This window comes from Macrobrachium nipponense, chromosome 44 (assembly GCF_015104395.2).
Source record: "Macrobrachium nipponense isolate FS-2020 chromosome 44, ASM1510439v2, whole genome shotgun sequence".
NCBI lineage: Eukaryota > Metazoa > Arthropoda > Malacostraca > Decapoda > Palaemonidae > Macrobrachium > Macrobrachium nipponense.
Genome location: NC_087221.1, coordinates 10,672,420 through 10,692,697, shown reverse-complemented (window position 1 = coordinate 10,692,697; position 20,278 = coordinate 10,672,420). Strand labels below are relative to the sequence as shown.

Below are 20,278 nucleotides of genomic sequence, written 5' to 3'. Positions count from 1 at the left end.
GTTGTCAACTTTTGAGGCTCAGGATCCCAACTTGGACAGGTTCACTAGGGTTTCCAGAGGCGTCATGGATTTGATGCAGGGGTTGTTTCACAAGGAGATCTTGGATGAAAAGAGGTCGCTCTCTGTTCAGACTAACCTGGAGCAGTATTTTAAGAAGGTAGAGAGGCCTGCAGAAGATCCTGTACCCTCTACTCAGCTGCCTCTGCTAATCCAGCACCTTCTGAATGTTCTGCTAACCCAGACTCACCTGCCCCAGTATCTCCAGCACCTTCTGTAGGTTCTGCCTCACCTAAAGACTCACCTGCCCCAACATCTGCCTCACCTCAAGAATCACCTGCCTCAGCATCTTCAGTACTAGAATGTTCTGCTCAACTCTAGAATCATTTGCCTCACCTCAAGAATCATCTGCCTCAGCATCTCCAGCAACTTCTGGAGGTTCTTTTCTCTTCACTAACCTCCCCCAGTCTCTCCAGCACCGCAGCTTCCTCTCCAGTGTGCAAGCCAATCAAACTAATAAAGGTAAGGAATTGTTCTCTCGTGTTATTGATAGGTATTTACATTAAATCATGTGGTATTTTTCAATGTTCCGACTACGCTGAAATTCGTGTTACGATGCATCGTAAGAACGGATCAACGTCGTAACTCGAGGACCCCCGTAGTCTCATCACAAACGACTTTCCTCCCCTATCCTCTCCCTAACTCTAGACCTTTCTTACAGGGTTCTGACGAAGAGAAGAAGAAGGCTTTGTCTACTCTCAAAGCATGGGTAGGGGGTTTTGGCCGGAATTCGAAGGGCCGCCCCTACATTCTTACCCAGGACATGGCGGACCTAGTATTCCCCGGAGCCAAGAAAGGATCAGTGGTGGACCCGATAGCGGCCGCCCCTTTGCTGGCCGACCTCCAGGTCATGAGGCTCTTGTATACCAACAAGAGCCGTTGTTTAAAGTTTTGGCTAAGGGTCTGCTGCACACCATGCAGTGTGACCTTTACGACTTCCTCATAGCCAGGAGGAATTGTAGGAAGCACGTTCTGGCGGAAGCTACTATCCGCCATGAACCTAACAAACTGATTGCTTCCTCAATTTGGGGAACGGACCTCTTCCCAGCACCAGTGGTAGCAGAAGTCCTTCATGAGGCTTCAAAGGTCAATCAGTGCCTCAGAGTCAGATGGGGACTCGTAGCAAAGCGGAGGCAGGAATCTTCTGGTCCTAACCAAAGGATCAAGAAGAAACCAAGAAAGTTCTCTCCCTTCCAGCCTTCTCAGCAGACGTTGGTTCAGGCAGTCCCAGCATCACAAGGGCAACCATCGTCGAAGGGTCAGCAACAATACCTTGTCCTGACCCCTCAGTCTCAGCAATCCCAACCCTCTACTTCCTTTGCTGTCTCGCCAGCCTATAACTCCAACTATGAAAGCCAGAACTTTCAGGCTTTCAATAGGTTTGCGAGAGGTAGCAGAGCAAGAGGTGCCTCTCGATTCAGAGGGTCCGGCAGAGCTACAAACAGAGGAAGAGGTTTCCGAGGAGCAAGAGGCGGCCGCCCCTCGGCAAACCAGCAGTGAGAATCCCAAGGTAGGAGGGAGGCTGTACCTCTTCCGCCAGCGGTGGGGGTTCAGCCCTTGGGCTCAAAGTATAGTGACAAAAGGCCTAGGTTGGAGTTGGCTAGAGGGCCCTCCTCCAACCAACAGATTCTATCAAGCACCAACAACGGAATTGGTAGAGTATACCCAAGACCTCCTTCTCAAAGGAGTAGTCTCAAGAGTCAACAATTTAAAATTTCAAGGGCGCTTGTTCAGCGTGCCAAAGAAAGACTCGGAAAACCGAAGAATCATCTTAGACTTGTCCCATCTGAACTTATACATTCATTGCGACAAGTTCAGGATGCTGACCGTTTCACAGATACGGACCTTACTTCCCCGTGGGGCCGTCACAACCTCTATAGATCTTACAGATGCCTACTATCATGTTCCCATAGCCAGACACTTCCGTCCGTTCCTAGGCTTCAAACTAGGCAACAGATCCTACTCCTTCAAAGTAATGCCATTCGGGCTCAACATAGCCCCCAGGATCTTCACCAAATTGGCGGAAGCAGTAGTGCAAGAGCTAAGGAAACAAGGAATAATGTTAGTGGCTTATCTGGACGATTGGCTTATTTGGGCAAAGAACCCCAAAGAATGCAAGGAAGCAACGGTCAAAGTGATCAAATTCCTGGAACATTTAGGTTTCCAAATAAACAAAACCAAGTCCAGACTAACACCGGAATCTCGATTCCAGTGGTTAGGCCTTCAGTGGGACTTGCAATCGCGCACACTATCAATTCCGTCGTTGAAAAGGAAAGAAATTGCAAGAGCTACAAAACAATTTCTCAAACAACAACAAACATCCCGGAGGTGCCAGGAGAGGATCCTGGGCTCACTCCAGTTTGCATCAGTCACAGACGTTCTGCTCAGAGCCAAACTCAAAGATATAAACAGAGTATGGCGCTCAAGAGCGAATTGCAGATCACGGGACAAACTAGCCTCTATTCCAGCGATCTTACGGAAACGTCTCTGCCCCTGGACGGAGACAAAGAGTCTTTCAAAAGCAATTCCTCTACAGTTTCCCCCTCCATTATTAGTGATCCACACAGACGCCTCACTAACAGGGTGGGGAGGATACTCCCAGCACGAAAAAGTTCAAGGAACTTGGTCGTTAACATTCCGCCAGCTACATATCAATGTACTGGAGGCCATGGCAGTATTTCTCACACTGAAACGACTCCGTCCGCCCAAGAACTCACATTTCAAACTAGTTCTGGACAGTGCAGGTAGTAGATAAACACTGCATCAACAGGGGCGGATCCAAGTCAAGCCACTTGAACCATGTCATGATAGCCATCTTCTCTCTGGCAAACAAAAACAAATGGCACCTGTCAGCCACTCACCTGGCAGGAGTCAAGAACGTAGTAGCAGCCGCTCTATCTCGCTCCGCTCCGTTGGAATCGGAGTGGACACTGGACAGGAGTTCATTCAATTGGATCAGTCTACAAGTCCCCGGACTCCAAGTAGACCTCTTCGCCACGGAGTCTTAACCACAAACTCCCTTGTTACGTCGGCACCCAAACCAGTCGATCCTCTATGCATACGCTACGGATGCAATGATCCTCGATTGGAACAAATGGAAGAGTATTTACCTCTTCCCTCCGGTGAACCTTCTCATGAAAGTTTTAGACAAACTCAGGACATTCAAAGGCCAAGTAGCTCTAGTAGCTCACAACTGGCCCAAGAGCAATTGGTTCCCTCTACTCCTAGAGTTGAGACTCCGACCACTACGGATTCCCAACCCCAAACTAACCCAGTTAGTGCAAACTCAGACTGTGTCCGCTTCCTCAAGAATTCAGAAAACCCTAACTTTATAGATTTTCTGAAATTCGCAGCTATGAGGAATGCAGAAATTGATCCCCAGAATATCTCATTGCTTGGAATCAGATATAAAGAGAATCTACTCTCGGCAATATGATTCATCTGTCAAGAAACTAGCAGAGTTCCTTAGGATGTCAAATTCTCAAGTCATGACAACGAACCTAGCCATAACTTTCTTCAGATCATTGTTTGAGAAAGGTTTAGCAGCAAGCACTATCGCTACGACCAAATCAGCTCTTAAAAAGATCTTCCAATTTGGTTTTAGCGTAGACCTTACGGATTCGTACTTTACGTCCATACCAAAAGCTTGTGCTAGATTAAGACCATCAACGAGACCTAAAACAGTCTCTTGGTTCCTAAATGATGTCCTCAAACTGGCCTCGGACATTAACAATGACTCTTGCAATTATATATCCCTCCCGAGGAAAACCCTATTTTTATTAAGTTTAGCCTCTGGAGCTAGAATATCAGAACTGTCAGCCTTATCAAGGGAACCAGGCCACATTGATTTCCTCCCCTCAGGGGAAGTCCTCTTATCCCCAGATCGCCATTTTCTAGCCAAAAATGAAGATCCACAGGACAGATGGTCCTCGTGGAAAATCCTACCACTACCTCAAGACATTTCCCTTTGTCCTGTCAACTCATTAAGAGCCTACCTAAGTAGAACAACTCTGAAATCTTCAGGCCCGTTGTTCATTAGGAAGGAAGGTGGTACATTATCCCTAAAAGGGATCAGGCAACAAATTTTATACTTCGTTAAACAGGCCAACCCAGAGTCCTTTCCTCGGGCCCACGATGTTAGGGCGGTGGTCACATCTATTAATTATTTCCAACACATGAATTTTGACGATCTTAAGAAATATACAGGCTGGAAATCTCCGACAGTTTTCAAACGGCACTACCTAAAACCCTTAGAAGCCCTCAAATTTCCAGCAGTGGCAGCTGGAAACACAGTTTCTCCTGATTTTTAAAAGTTTTTCCTATAACTTCTTGTAGCCTTCCCTTCTACCTGCCCCATTGCACCCTTACTTAGTTTAGTCGCCTCTATGTTTTGGGTTACCTTGAGTTTTGCTATTGTTCATCATTCTAGATGGATTCAGTTCCATTCTTTTGTATATATCAACTTATATCCTGTCTTTGCCTAACCTGTATATTTATTGCTTGTTGTTAGGCTAACTAGTTTTAAGTTATAACCCATGTTTTAGGGCTTATACTTTCCCATTTTGTAAGACTGTAATTTTAGTTGATCATTATACTATTAACCTTACAAGTGTTTAACTTTACCTTCTTATTTTATCTGTACTGTCCCTCAAGCTTGGTGTTTTAGCATTCTCTGGTACTATTTCACAGGGCGACACAGGTTAAGCCCAGAAAAGGGATTTTGACAAAGGAAAAATCTATTTCTGGGCAACGACCTGTGTCGCCCTGTGAAACCCCACCCTGTAGTTAGATGGTCCTCACCCAGCTTACCCCAAGCTTGGAGGCTATCTTCAGGAATGACGTCTCAGGCGTCGGAGGCGCTCACGGTAGTAGTAGACCGGGAGCTGTAGCACGGCTCCTCCGTAGTTCGGGGTTTTGTCGAAGGAAGAAGCTAAATGGCAAGGGACCTCTGGTAGTGATTCCACTCGCTCCTTACTATACCGACACTTCTATTGGAGGTGAGCGAGCCATTTATCTTGGCATTATATTGTTTCTTTTTTCTCTAGGATGAATAGCAATATTTATTCCTAAGAAATAGTATCCAAGGAACCATTTCACAGGGCGACACAGGTCGTTGCCCAGAAATAGATTTTTCCTTCGTCAAAATCCCTTTTTTACAGAAGGATTTCACTTGTACAATAACACACTCCTTGTTTTAAAATAAGTCCTTTAATTTATTTTTTTGTTGAGAGAAAATAAATTACTTTTCCAATCTGGTTTTCATGGCTTTATGCAAAGTAACAGACCTTATTTTACCTAAACAACCATTTAGGATCATACCGAAAATCTTAGGGGACTCTTGGGCCAGTTTAATCCTGAAATCTAACCCAATATATTGGGGCTCTTCAAGCTGGTGCCCAGAAAACTGAAGAATGTGACAAGTATGCTGTGACCAGAAGAACCTGCAGGAACTAGGCAACAGTACTATACAGCATCTTGTTACTTCATTTGGTGCCCAGACCTGGGACCCCTTAAGTGTTCGAATCTCATATGCACTAAGGGGGACGAATCCAGGAAAGAATGGAGTCCCAAGAGTCCACAGACCCTGTTGCGAATATGAGCCAGGAGGAATTGCTAACAGAGCTATCAGAACGTGATGAGACAATTGTACTCCTCCAAGAAAGGCTCCTCCCATTAGAAGAGAAACTTCAAGCTCTGAAGTGGGAGCGTTCCCTGAAGAGTAGTGCTGCCTGTGTCACCCATATGGCACAGTGCATGACAAATACTACCTTGACATGGAGTCAACCTGTGTTTATGGTGGCAACGGACACCTCCAGTACCTGATTCTTAGGTGAGGGATTGAGGTCCCATCATGATAGTCCTGCTTGTCTCTCTGACCCCCCTGGAATGGATGGTAGTTCCACAGCCGACAAGGATTCCCTCTACCTATACACCAGTAGAGGTTTCTTCTAGTGTCCAGAGTAGAAGACACGTCCCTCTGCAAGATACTTCACCAGAACCTTCTCAGTCCTCCTCCTCTTCATCTGAATCTGAGGTATCGAATACTGTACCAGTAAATACCATGGAGATTGGTCAGTTTGTTCAGGCGTTGGACAGGAAGGGATGTCCCAGACCAGCAGTTTACAACTGGGATTCTGGACACACTTTCTCCCGTTTCCTCACCTCCTTTGAAACAAATTGTTCAGCCCGGTACTCCCAGGGCAGTACACACTTATGGACAGCTGAGCTTGGCAGGTATTTGGAGGGGAAAATTCGTTCAGTATTCGATGCAGTAGGAGGAACAGAGGTAGACTACCATGAGATGAAGAAGGAGCTCAAGGTCTGGCACAGTAGGGCGAAAGAGCAGATCGGAACCAGACGGAAGGCTCAGTTCATGGAGGCCCGACTGAAGGAAGGCAAGTCCCTGTCAATATTTGCTACTTGCCTTGAGCATTTGTACCAGGTTGCTCACCCTAACCAGCCGTTAGTTGGGGCAGAGCTTAAGAGACAGCTGCCTAAGTCCATACCTTTAAATGCTAAGGAGCAGCTACTGACCACCTCTGGCCGGAAGAACACATGGCAGGATGTGTTAGACCTCTTGGAAGTTCAGGACTGTACCAGGAAGGAGTGCCGAACGAGGCCTGAAGAATTCATCCATTCTAAGGTGGGTCAGTCCTGGCAAGGTGCTAGCCCTGTTCGTGTTGCTTTAACAGCCCAACGATTCCCTCGTCCTCCCAGTGCACCACGACAACCTAGACTTTCTTGGAGCCCATATAGGTCCCCACCTGCTGGAGAATTCCGGCAATGTCAGCAGTGTGCCTGGTGTAAGCGACCTTGACACCATTTTGAAAACTGTCGTTGTCGGCTCAATCTTTGTCTAAGGTGTGGGTCAGATAGCCATCTGTTGGCTCTCTGTCCAAAAGTGCCTCCTGTAACAAGGACACCAGTAAGAAAGCATCTAAAGTCTGTAAAAACCCCTACTAAGACTTGTGTGATATCTCATGCTCCCACAGCCAGGCAGCATCTTGTATCACCTGCTCGGTCGTCATCCCAGAAAACATCTCAACAGAGGGAGAACACAACTAAAACAGTGAGACCAAAAGACCGGAAACAACGCTTGGTTTCGATAGCAGCAGCTACAGGGTCTGACAGCAGTGAGAGTGAGCAGGAATATCAGAACCCAGCTGCTCATTCAAGAAGAAGAAAGTCCCGGAGGAACAAGAAGGGAAGCTGTGAGACACGGACTGTCTATAGCACCAGTTCAAGGTCCTCAAGAACTGATAATGAAAATGAGGGGTTAAACCTCAGATCTCTAATGTAGATGTTGGGGTTACGTTAGAGGATTTCTCAGGTGGTGAAGACTGTGTTAGCCCACCGATAACTTCAGTAGCCGGTAGTGCTGAAGCAACCCCGCACATGCTCCAAGCAGTCACATCGGAGCAAACAGACTTTCCTGTAGTACAGGAACCTGGAGTGGTTTTCCGTACCCTTCGGAGGGTGAACCTAGCTCAGCTTGATCCTGCCAATCTAATGGTGGTCCCTGGTGCTGTCGCTGACAACCGGATTTTTTATGCTTTGTTGGATTCAGGAGCAGAGGTCAACCTTGTGTGTCTGAAACTGTGGTAGCAGACTTAGACCTGGAAGTCTTACCTACCACAGTGGTACTCAAGGTCTAGTAACTCAGGACAAAGGACGTTAGGTACTGTTGAGCTTACCCTCAAGGTGCATGGGATGAGGTTTTTGCCAATCTTGAAAATGAAGCATGCTGTGATTTTTAAAAAAAAACATTTTTTCCGCTTCAACGCTCACTTGCGAACGCCGCTGGCATACGGTAGACAATTTTTAAAATACCACTTCGGCATTTAAGGGTTAATAAAGTGACGGTACCTGAAAAGTTCCCAATGCCTAATATGGAAGACTGTTTTTAGCCTTCATGGGGTAAAGTATTTTACCACCATTGACTTAGTACGAGGCTATTATCAGCTCCCAATTTCAGAGGATAGCAAGGTATACACTGCATTCTCTACTGCCTATGGTCACTGGCAGTTCAAGTGGCTGTCCTTTGGACTAAAAAATGGTCCAGCTGTTTTCCAGCGTGAAATGCAGCGTATCCTACAAGAATTCCCAAAAGCCAAAGTAATTGTTTATATCGATGATATCCTTATTTTTGGAACCTCCTTCAAGGAGCACCTTGAACTAGTTGATTGTGTCCTGACAACCTTACAGAATCATGGGCTGAAGATTAACCTTCAGAAGTGTTTCATGGGTTCAGTCTGAAGTACAGTATCTGGGACACCTAGTGGGCCGTTCTGGTATGAAGAAGCTGTCTGATTATTTCAAGAAGGTGGAATCCTTCCCAAGCCCATTACGGTGCGGCAATTGCGAAGCTTCCTGGGCCTAGTGAACATTCAGAGGAAGTATGTACCCATGTGTTATGTGGTTGCTAAACCATTATCTTGCCTTACTGGAGGCCGTAAGAGACTTGGGTCCAGGAAGTTGACTTGGACACCTGAGATGGATTGTGCCTTTAATTGCCTGAAGGAGCTAATTAAGCAAGAAATTGCCCTGTCATACCCTGACTACTCTCCTGAAGCTAAGCCCCTTGAACTATACGTGGATGCATCTGGTGAGGGGGCTGGAGCCTGTTTGTGTCAGGAGCAGAATGGATCATGGGTTGCAATCGCCTATGACTCAATGTCCTTCCTTAATTGTGAGACCTGTTACTCCACTATTGAGCGTGAGCTAGCTGCTCTTAGGTGGGTGTCAAGACATTCAGGTCATTTTTATATGGCCAGTTCTTTGTAATTTATTCAGATCATCGTCCACTTGTTTATCTCCAGGACATGAAGATGGTAGATAGTCGATTAGCTAGGACACTGGATGAACTGTCAGAGTTCAATTTCATTGTTAAGTATTGTCCTGGTGACCTGAACTCTGCAGCTGACTATTTATCCCGACTTCCTGGTACCACAAGTTCTCATGACCCTAGCCCAAATATGACACTACTTCCTGCTTGCCTGAAAGTATACACCAAAGTCAGTGGTGGTCCACATTCTATGACCGAATCTCTTGAAATTGCACTGGAACTGTTGTATGAGGAACAAGGCTTGCCGGATAATTCCTTGCTGAAGGGAGAAAAGCTTCTTGAAGCGTTGGTGCAACAATTCCTTGAAGACGCAGATCGTCTAGGTTTCAAACTCAACAAGGCCAGAATTATTATTAGCATTTTCCAAAATATTCAGCCTGGAAATTTGGCTTCATTTTGGACCGAGTCATCTTGTGGTATATTGCGATCCCTCGGTCAAGGATCCCCTTAGGATTCATCTTCAGTGTCTATCTGGAATACATTTTAAACCAGCCATTGAACGAAAGAAGTTTGACCGCCCTACTACTGTAATTGAAGGATGTAAGGTGAGAAGTTCAAAACCTGAAGATGGACCCAAAGTTTTCACTGCTGAAGAGGTTGAAATGTATCCTGAGTGCCCTGAAGTGCTGTATGCCAGTGAAACTGTTCCTTTGGTGTCTTACTGTCAACATAATACCTGTCATCCTGCAGTAGGTATTGTGACCCTGGGAAGTATTCATTGTTGTGCTCTTGTAGACACAGGAGCTCAAGTACACCTGGTGAATGAGTCTGTGCTTACTGAGGCTAATATTTCATATGACACTTCAACTATTGATGTAGTTGAGGGGTTCACTGGACAGAATAGTAGAGTTCTGGGAACAGTCCAACTAGCTTTGGAAGGATCAAGCGAGCAAAGGTTACCACTTTTCCCCTTTGCTGTTGTCTCAGCTGGGGATATGGATTTTTGTGTTATCCTTGGCAAGAATTTGCTGACCAAAGCTAACTTGAAATTAGATGCTCTAAATGGACAACTGTGTTCTGATCTCACATGCAATCTGTCACATCAACCAGTTCTGTCATGATGGTGACAAACTCGACACTGGATGGTAATCATCATCCTGACTTTTATGGTAACGCCCTTATTTCCCATGATGAGTTGAGAGAAATACAGAGTGAACACCGTCAACTCCAGGCCATTAAAAGGATGGTGCACTCCAGAGTACCTGCCTCTCAACTGCCTCGCTCCTGGAAGAGATTGAAGAGCAAGTGGTCGGAATTTAGGGTATATCAAGATCTCCTGTTCAAGAAATTGAGCGATGGTCACTTGGTTCCAGTTATATCGTTTAAGGTTCTAATAGACTTGGTAGCCGAGACGCATTTACAGAATGCTCACTTGGGAATAGGCAAAATGACGTCCATGCTAAGGAGGTTAGTTTGGCACCACTCCCTGACGAAAGTCATTAGGGATTTGTGCTGCACTTGTAAAGAGTGCCAGATGTGTAAGGTGTCAAGGGAAGTAGTTATTCCTCCAACCCTTCGCATCTCCACCTCGACTCCATTCGAGTTGGTTGCTATGGACCTCATCAGCCTTCCAACTTCATCTACTGGTTACATTGGTTGCCTCATGATAGTCGACCATTACTCCAAGTGGGTTACTGCAATCCCCATTTGGAATAAGCAAACTCGAACAGTCTGCCAGGCTATTGAAGAACGTGTTTTCCCGTCTATTCCTAGAGTGCCAGTCCGATTTCTGAAGGCTTGGTTGGAGCCACCATTCTATGTAAAGAGGCATTTCCAGTGGTACCCAAAATCATTCTGTTTTGCTGGAGAGTCCCAGCATATCCCAGGCTGTGATGGATACTCTTCAGTTTCTGTTCCTAGCGCTATTAATAATAATTATGACGATTCCAGCTCTTGTTCAGAGGATGATTCTTCAGAAGTGGTTGCTGCAGTTCTTGCAAGTCTGCTAAATAAAGCATCTACCATGACATACCAAAGAAAAATGCCTAAATCTATTTTAATACCTCCCAGGACATCTGAAAGGAGACTAGCTCTACATAGTTGGCAAGATACTCCTGAAATCCCGGATCTGACCATTCCTTTATCTCCTACCAGCTTGTCGACTACGACAGCTGACATACCTGATTCGTATGTAACTGTATTTCCTACAGTAGTACTTGAATTGTGGGAAGCAGAATCTGCAACTCTTGACATGACTAGTATCCTCACTCCTGAGCCAGTAGCAACCTCTTGTTTAGTCAAGCAGGGAAGTATTGCTCTTGCTGTCGAGGATCTGATCTCGATGCCTTTAATGTCTTAGTCAACTGTTGAAACCTTAGTAGACCCTAGTATCCAGGTCTCACCATTGTTAGAAGGGTCACCTCAGCCAGTTTTGACTTCGTCATTTAGGGCTGGAGAGTTAGATCAACCATTGGACACTTTGGATGTTTCTGATGTTTTGCTATCTAGTCAAGAAGAACATAAAGGTTCTATTACTCCTTGTGCTGACTTGGCTCAGTACCTAGAACCACACCTTCTAGTTTGTGATAGCTTTGTAGCTGATTTTTCTGGTTTTGAAACCCCAAGGAAGATATGACCCGGAAGCTAAAAGTACTTAAGCAAACATTAAAACCAGAACAACCGAAGCCTAGGTCATCTCGGATAGCTAGAAGACGCTTGAGTCTTTTTCCTGTTTTGCAGGAGCTCAGTGAGGCACGCTCTACCATTCAACAGAAAAGAGTAGAATCTCATGCTAGAGCTTTAACATTTAGGAGAAGAGTGGAAGGAAGTCCACCTACTACACGGTCTAGGGGACTCTTGGGCCAGTTTAATCCTGAAATCTAACCCAATATATTGGGGCCTCTTCAAGCTGGTGCCCAGAAAACTGAAGAATGTGACAAGTATGCTGTGACCAGAAGAACCTGCAGGAACTAGGCAACAGTACTTTACGGCATCTTGTTACTTCGCCGTTGCTGAATAACTGCTGGTTCCATGCAACATAAAAACACCATACAAAATAAATATAGTGAAATAAACATGAAATTCTTAATATAAAATATATTCTTTCACTCCTTACATGAGATCCCAGTGCATTCATCATTTATCATCTTGTGTTTCATGCAGTTTCGTAGCTTAAATTTAATGGAAGACAATGCTACCAAAAAAATTATAGGTAGGGCCTATCAATATGAAAATAACAAGCAAAAGATTAAGAATATTAATCTCTTTTATCTTAACCCTTAAACACCTATTGGACATATCATACGTCGACTAAAATTGTCTGTCGGGTGCTAATCGGACGTATGGTACGTCGACTAAAAAAGGTTTTTTAAATATTTGCGGAAAAATAGTTATAGGCCTAGTTTGCGAAGAATTTGAAATCATGCACCTTGAGGGGTGCTGGGAGTTCATGGATCAAGCTGTTGTTTTGTTTACAAGCATTACCCAGGCGTGCATGTGCGAATTTCTTTCTTCTTGCACTAAAAAGCACCAGCGACGCATCTCAGAAATTCTTTCGTCACTGTCGTAATTTTTGCACCATTTTATATTAGCTGTTACATAAAGTTTATATATGAAAATGTGCACAATTTCATGTTAAATACAACAAAAAGCAACCCATGGTTGTAGCTTTTATCAGTTTTGAAATATTTTCATATAAGTAACGATAAGTGCAATAATTTCAACCTTCAGTCAACTTTGACTCGACCGAAATGGTTGAAAAACGCAATTGTAAGCTAAAACTCTTACATTCTAGTAATATTTAATCATTTACCTTCATTTTGCAACAAATTGGAAGTGTCTAGCACAATATTTCTATTTATGGTGAATTTTTGAAAAAACTTTTTCCTTACGTCTGCGCGGTAACTCTGCCGAAAACCTCAGAAATTCTTTTGTTACTTTGTCGTAATGTTTGCACCATTTTGTATTAGCCGTTACATAAAGTTTTATATATGAAAATGTGTGCAGTTTCATGTAGAATACAACAAAAAACTACTCATGGTTGTAGCTTTTATCAGTTTTGAAATATTTCCATATAAGTCACGATAAATAGAAAAAATTCGACCTTCGGTCAACTTTAACTCAACGGAAATGGTAAAAAACTGCAATTGTAAGCTAAAACACTTACAGTCTAGTAATACTCAATCAATTACCTTCATTTTGCAACAAACAGGAAGTCTCTAGCACAATATTTCGATTTATGGTGAATTTTTGAAAAAAAACCTTTTCGTCCGTGCATTATGAATTCATGCATCATTTTGTGATAATATTTTCTCTGTGTTGCTTTGATCATTTTACAATTTGTTATATACCAAAATCATCGCAATTTAGTGTTACTATACAACGAAAAAAAATTAACTCATTAGCTTCAGCTGTTTTGCTCACAGCAAGATTTGTATACAATTATATATGAAATTTTTTTTTGCAGTCATATATACCAATATTTATGTATGATGATGATTTTTTTTTCATTTCTGATGGTTGCATACTAAACTTCAGGCAATGACAAAAAAAGGAGCCAAAAATTAACTCTTAATCTTAAAAACTAAGCATGCTGTGATTTTTTGAAAAAAAAATTTTCTACTTTGGCGCTAACTCCCGAATACTCCCGAATGCCGCCGGCATACGACAGACACTTTGGAAAATAGCGGCTCGGCGTTTAAGGGTTAATGTAGTCAGGTGTTGCTCATGTGATCACTTGATTACTTCTTCATCATGATCACAACCCCTCAATAGAAGAAGTCTTATGGGGTGAAAAAGAATGTTTAGACTTCATTATCATCACTATCATTATCATTATCACCATCACCCTTTCATATCCTGTAGTGGAAATCTGTATATAAAAAAATCTTTACTTAGATATTGATAACTTATGGAGGAAATTCATTTATTCCTTTGATTTTTCTTCCCTACATTCAGTCCTCCTGTATCCCTCTCATTATTCCTTTTTATTGTCTATAATTCATTTACCATTATAATCCTTAAATCATTGGCTTGAAGATGATGAAATTCGGAAACACTCTGCAGGTAAAACCGAGGTGTAATGAAAGTTTTAATTTTTGAAAGAGAGGTTGGAACATACATCCTGCCTATGTGAACTCTCGAGTGAGACTGAGTTTCTAGCCCTGTGATTGGCTTATCAACAGCCAATCAGGAGTGTCGTGCGGGACGGGCCCAGACATCAGATACATGGCTAATGTGAATCTTATAGTATGAGGAGCAGAGTATTGAACAAAGTTTGCCATTAGCTATTCTTTGTTAGATGATATATGAACACATTTGTTTCATTGTATGTGGGGACAGTAAGGTTGATGATGATATATGGTTGAAGCAACATGAATAAATTTAAGGATCAAGAGACTCAAAGTGGAAGAGATTTTATATCAGTTGAAGGGATTTAAAGTCAAGAAAAGGTCAGTAATATTGAAGGGATGGTTATGAAAATTGGGAAATGTTTTATCATATATTGTGTTCCATTTTATTAGAAATAGAAATGGTGAATTTTTCCTTAACTCCAATAGTAATGTTGGTGGAGTCAAGCTACCCTTGTGTTGTGTTAACTGGTTTTCTAAAGAGTGGAAAAGTTGCAGATTCATGACAAGATTAGTTTATTGAAAGTTTATAAGGATGAAGGGTTAAAGGGATAATATCAGTGTAGGAAATGAAAATGGATTTTGCATAATAATTTTCAGCCAGTGTTGTGGAATCTCCTCATTGATAAAAACCTGTATAACCATGGTTATTGACTTTGCAGTTATGTTTAATTACTATCTTATATTTTTTGGGAAATTGTTGGAAAATTGTTTATGTTCGTATGCTTTGCTTGTAATTTTCTTCAGTTGTAATTTAGCAGATGATTATTTTGCAGCCAGATTTGGAAGCAAAACTAGAAAAGTATGGTGGTTGTAAGGGTAATGAATGTAAGTAAATTTAACCTTTGTCATTGATCAAGAGAAATTAATTCATGAAAATGTTACATTTAAAGGCAGGAAGTAAAATTTTGTTTTATTTACAGCAAACAAGTGGTGCTGATCTTGCGTTACTAATGCTTGATGTATTAGAGAAATCAAAAACTAAAGCTACAGAACATCATATAACAAGAATAGCGAAGTGAGTATTGACCATTCTGTTTGAAGGAAACTATGAACTGTATTAATGCATGCAGATTAGATTAATCTTTATGTGTGCAGTAGTTTCAGTATTGTTTGGGAAATATTCTTTTGTAATGAGGGATACCTAATCCTCTAAGAGATTTAAAACCTTTTCATTCAGTTGTTGTCATGTAAGAAGAAAATAAGGAGAAACTTGTTCATGGCAAATGTATGTATGTAAATAGAGAAACTTGTGTTCACGGCAGATGTATGTATGTATGGAGTTTTACCATTATGAAGTGATTGATGTTTTGTAGTGAAGTGGACTTTTATCATATAATAATACAACTTCAACATGCTAGATGGTTTGTTTTGGTTGGTCAACATTGTGGCTTTATGTTCTTTATGGTATTGTTTTAACATAACTTTTTCTTTTTAAATTTTTTCTTCCTGATAATTTCATTTTTTCCTTTCGCCTAAGAGGTTGAAGGAAAGTTCAGTATGGAAGGTGTTATGTACCTTCCCCTGGGCTTCTAGATTTTCTAACAGTGGCTGCAATATTTGGCATGGATAAAGCTATGGGTTGCAACAGACATTCTTTAACTCAACAACAACCAGACAGACACATGCATAACAACTATACAGTATCGAAATCAATCATATCACTACAGACCATCAATAGACTCTGCCTGATCTCTGTCCTCTACGATTGCTCATCACAAACTGACTGACTGACTCGCCAACTGCGCCAGCAGACAACACGCACAATTGCCCAACAAGCAAGCCACTCGATAACTATCAATCCACCACTTTTGCTCTCGCTCTCTCTCTCTTTCTCTCTCAGTCCCCCGTTGGAAGAGTGGTTTTCGCGCTTGACTACCAATCCGGTGGTCTGAAGTTCGATTCTCGGCTCAGCCAGTGGGGAATCAGAGGAATTTATTTCTGGTATTCAGAAATTCATTTCTCGATATAATGTGGTTCGGATTCCACAATAAACTGTAGGTTCCGTTGCTAGGTAACCAATTGGTTCCTATCCACGTAAAAATATCTAATCCTTTGGGCCAGCCCTAGGAGAGCTGTTAATCAGCTCAGTGGTCTGGTAAAACTAAGATATACTTGACTCTCTCTCTCTCTCTCTCTCTCTCTCTCTCTCTCTCTCTCTCTCTCTCTCTCTCTCTCTCTCTCTCTCTCTCTCTCTCTCTCTCTCTCAGAAAACCACAGACACAAATACATACTACACAATCTTAACAGCAATACAAACGCAAAACACGACCTATCAACCATACAAAAATATTTAAACTCTTTAAATCACTCCTGACAATTGCAAACAACCCAACTATGCTTTCACTTACTCTCTCACAAGCATCCTTCAAGAACGTTGTCGAATACAACAACCAGATCTTTCCTCCATAAGGTATCAAGAACACATCCCCAGGACCATAGTTCTTGTGTTAGTCATGGTAAATAAAGGGTATTCAGGTCCTGTCAAGATACTGATTATGAACTATTACTTGCCACAATTATTTGGTAGGATTCCTATGTTCACACTCAAGTTGGACAGTCAAGAAATAACTTTCAGACATTTATAATCTTGGATAATCATAAAGTGCCTATCAGAGTTACAATGGAAAAATATTGGCACATCTGTTAGTTGGCTAAAGGTTTTCAACAAGGGCAACTTAGATGTGTTAAATATGTTTCATTCCTTCTGAATCAGTCATTGAGGAAATATCAGTTCTTGTATGGACCAAGCTTGAAGTGTATACCATGCAGCCCCCTATGAAGAAGGTAGTGACAAAATTTTGGATCATATCAAGATTAGCAAACCTTACTATTTTTCAAGACGGTATTATGCCACTTTGGTTTTATATATGTAGGCATGTATATTATATATAATATACAGTGCCCCCCCCCCCAGTTTTACACTTCACATTTCTGCAGTTCACTTTGTCGCGGATTGTTTTGGAACACATTCACTTTTCCAGGGGAACTTTCATTAATTTGTGGATTTTTTCTATTGACCATATCCCTAAAATTATTTGTTTGAGATAAATCTTACCTACTGTTAAATTTAGCTATATGTATCTCCCCGCCGATTAGGTGAGTCGGCATTCAAACAAAAAAATCGATTGGCTGCCTGGATGACTTTCTAGTTTACCTGTTCTCCACCAGGTGTGTTTCGAATGTTTTAGCTCTTGTCAGAATTCTCCTGGTCGCCATTGCGGCTAGGCGAATGTTGGTATTCTGGGAAGTTTGGCTTTTTACACCTATTTACGGTATTGTAGTTTCATTTTCCTAGGATATCTTCCACCGGAAGCAAACCAATAATATCAGGCTATGTAGGAATGTTTTTGGTGTAACCAGGATGGTGAAATTGGAAGTTGATCAACATTTCTTTGTATTGGCAAGGGTACAGATTGTGATCTTGGAACTACTAGATGTGAAGAATGTACGGAATTGTTCTGAGAAATTTATGCCTGAATATGTTAGATATAGGAAAGACTGGAAACTAATAGATTGTGAAAGTAATTAGTTAGGTCAAGACTTAAACCTGTCAGGCTATCCCTACTCAGACAAGGCATTTTAGTAGGCTAGTATTGACTTCCGTTGTAGCTCCGCTTTCTGCTCCCCATTCGGTTCAGGAAAAGCATAAAGAGAAGTTAGAACATTAACCTATTTTTAGTTCTAATACAAGTTGAACTGAGTTCGGAATCCCTCCATAGTGTGCACTCATTTTCGTGTTCCCTGTTAGAAGTAAGATGTTGGTGCCCTTGTCTGTACGTAGCTCAGGCCTAGGACTGCTCTGCGACAGTTGGTAGTGACCACTGCCAGGGAACTGGGTCGGTTCTCGGGACGATGGGATTTTGTGCCCTCCAATACCTACTACGCCCTTTTCATGGTCTGAATCTCGTTTAAAGCGTTCGCCAAAGGACCGTGAAAGCGTTCACATTAAGGACCATTTCAGTAAGCGTTAATGCTCGCTCCGTAAGTGCATTCTGTCATCTTCAACATCTAGTTTGAGGTGTTAGCATGCATAGGCTTAATAATATATGATATAGGTGTAGACATTTTATTGAGATGATAATGTATCCGTAGCAAGTTTTACACATTTAGATATGTTGACTGAGTCGACTGTTTATCTCTCTCATAGTTTGGTTATTCTAAATTCTTGTCTGCTAGCATATCCTGCTTCCTCTTTGGCTATTGGCAAATCTCTTACTACTGCCTCAATTAATGTTTCTCTTTCAAGTCTACATTGTCTGTAGTATCTAAAGTTCTCACCGAGTTAGATATTCTAGCTTCAGAGATTTCTAACTTAGTTTCGTATAGGAATGCTTTCAAGTATGTACGATTGCTTTTGGACGAGTCAGGAGCATCGTTGTAACTCCTCTCCCACCGTCTCCCATTTCTGGCACCTCATTCTCTCTTTCCCTCAGTTGACTCGTGCGGACTGTGGACATTGTTGACTCGTGTGAACGCAGTTGACTCGTGCGGACTTGGCCGAGTCCCGAGTCGCATAAACTGTCTTCCTCTCATTGAGTTGTGGTGGATTTGATACAGCACTCAACTGCTGTCACCTCTTATCGTCAAGTGTGGCTTTTGTTGCCAAGGGTTGGAGAGAAAGAGCAATCCTTTAGCTCTCTTGTACGTTGTCTTGTCTCTGCGACTGCTTAGAGAGGTGGAGACACCAACCCAGCAGGAGTTTTTAGCTTGGGAACAAGTAACTAAAACAAGTAACTCATTTCTGATGCTGCAGGACATGGCCTCATGCTTATGCTCACTCGGTTTGGAAAAAAGTTAGAACACTTTCGCTTCCTGTCTGATTATGCAGCTCGGTTTAAGGCAAAAAGGGATTATCTATTGGTAGTCTTGTTTTATACCTTTCGGGGATAAGTGCAGATTCAGGTTCTGGTATATGGACAGTTGCAACCTCCTAACATGCATGGAGAGACTTGGGACCAGTACTAGTTACATGGTGGAGACGGTGAAGGGCAGTTGTGATTCTTTTGGTTGTCCTCCACTGGTTTAATCTCCCTCTTAAAGCTTCCCTTGTCTTTAGCAGAAATTTTTCATAAGTCTTTTTGAGTAGGAGATTGTATATAGAGGGAATGATGGTCCAAGGGTAATTCTTTAGGATGAGTTCCATAAGTAATTTGAGATATTCTTGGATGTTTGGAGACTGAATAACAGTAAGTGTCTGCCCTTATACTTGTTTGTTTTCTAGCATGGTTTCAGTGCCTTTCCAAAGAATGGTCAGACTTGTGGTACACATGCAGAATGTATTCTACTTACCATACATCCACAGTCATGCAAGTTCCTTCAAGATGTTTTTACTAGAAGTTATTGCTGTTCTGTCCACTTTGTTTGGGTTAGTGTGCAGCCCTCTATAAGTTATGTCAGGGACTTGTTGCCCAGCCCATTGGTCGATGGTGTGACTTTAGGAGCAAGACACTTTTACTGAATCAGTGATTCAAGTTGGCCAACTCTGTCAATAGTATTCCAAAGGCCAAATACCTGTTGCTTCTTCTGGCCCAATTTCTATGCATTATATTGTTAATTCTTTATATCCCCATTCTTATCTAGTGATGTGGGGATGATACTAAATTATGCATGCTTGTCGGTCAAGATGAATTGGCATGTGGTACTTGAAGAATTTTAGACCTGAAGGAAACTTCCTATATGGTATAATGACCATTCATTAGGAAACATGGGCTCACAGGATATTTTCAGATAATCATGCTCAGTTAATGTACAGTTTCAGCGTAAGCATTACGACTTACAAATAACATTCATTAAATTTGTAAGTAATCCAGAACCAACTTTGGCTCCAGGGCTTTAGGAAAGACTGTAACCAGGAATTGTCCATTTTGTTCTTAAACCTCAGTCCAGGTTTTGGTCTTTTCCCTCTGTCATGCAACACAGAGTTTAACTAGTCTCATTACACTTTCATGCAACATAGAATGGTCAACACTACACCTGGTAAAACTGTTTAGATGTCAGGGCAGTGGAAAGACATCAGGATGCTTAGCAGGTTTATTCCTGGTCAGAAACAAAGTCTTGGTGGGAAGTTCGCTGCTTTGAGTGAAATGAAAAAACATATCGGTTTGATCATTCATTCTGTGGAAGGACAGTGTTTTAGCAATTGGGGATTCAGGAAGAACAACTGCCTACAAGGGCTTTTACATCTGTAAGTTTGGAACTTGGTGTAGATTTAAGGAGCACTCATTGAGCTTCCTAGCATGTAGATGAACAGGGACATCCGAATGATTACTACTACTTTGTTGGCCCTCAGGCTTAAGCAGTGGAT

The 20,278-nt window shown here is 42.2% G+C and overlaps 1 protein-coding gene across 1 annotated transcript in view; it reads left to right on the top strand.

The window, feature by feature from the left end:
- The window catches only part of LOC135204024 (Golgi to ER traffic protein 4 homolog), a 204,423-nt gene that overhangs the window by 60,885 nt on the left and 123,260 nt on the right, over window positions 1–20,278 (top strand). The window contains exon 3 of the mRNA XM_064233959.1: window positions 14,895–14,989. Coding sequence (XP_064090029.1) covers window positions 14,895–14,989 — 95 coding nt within the window. The remainder of the gene's footprint in view (window positions 1–14,894; window positions 14,990–20,278) is intronic.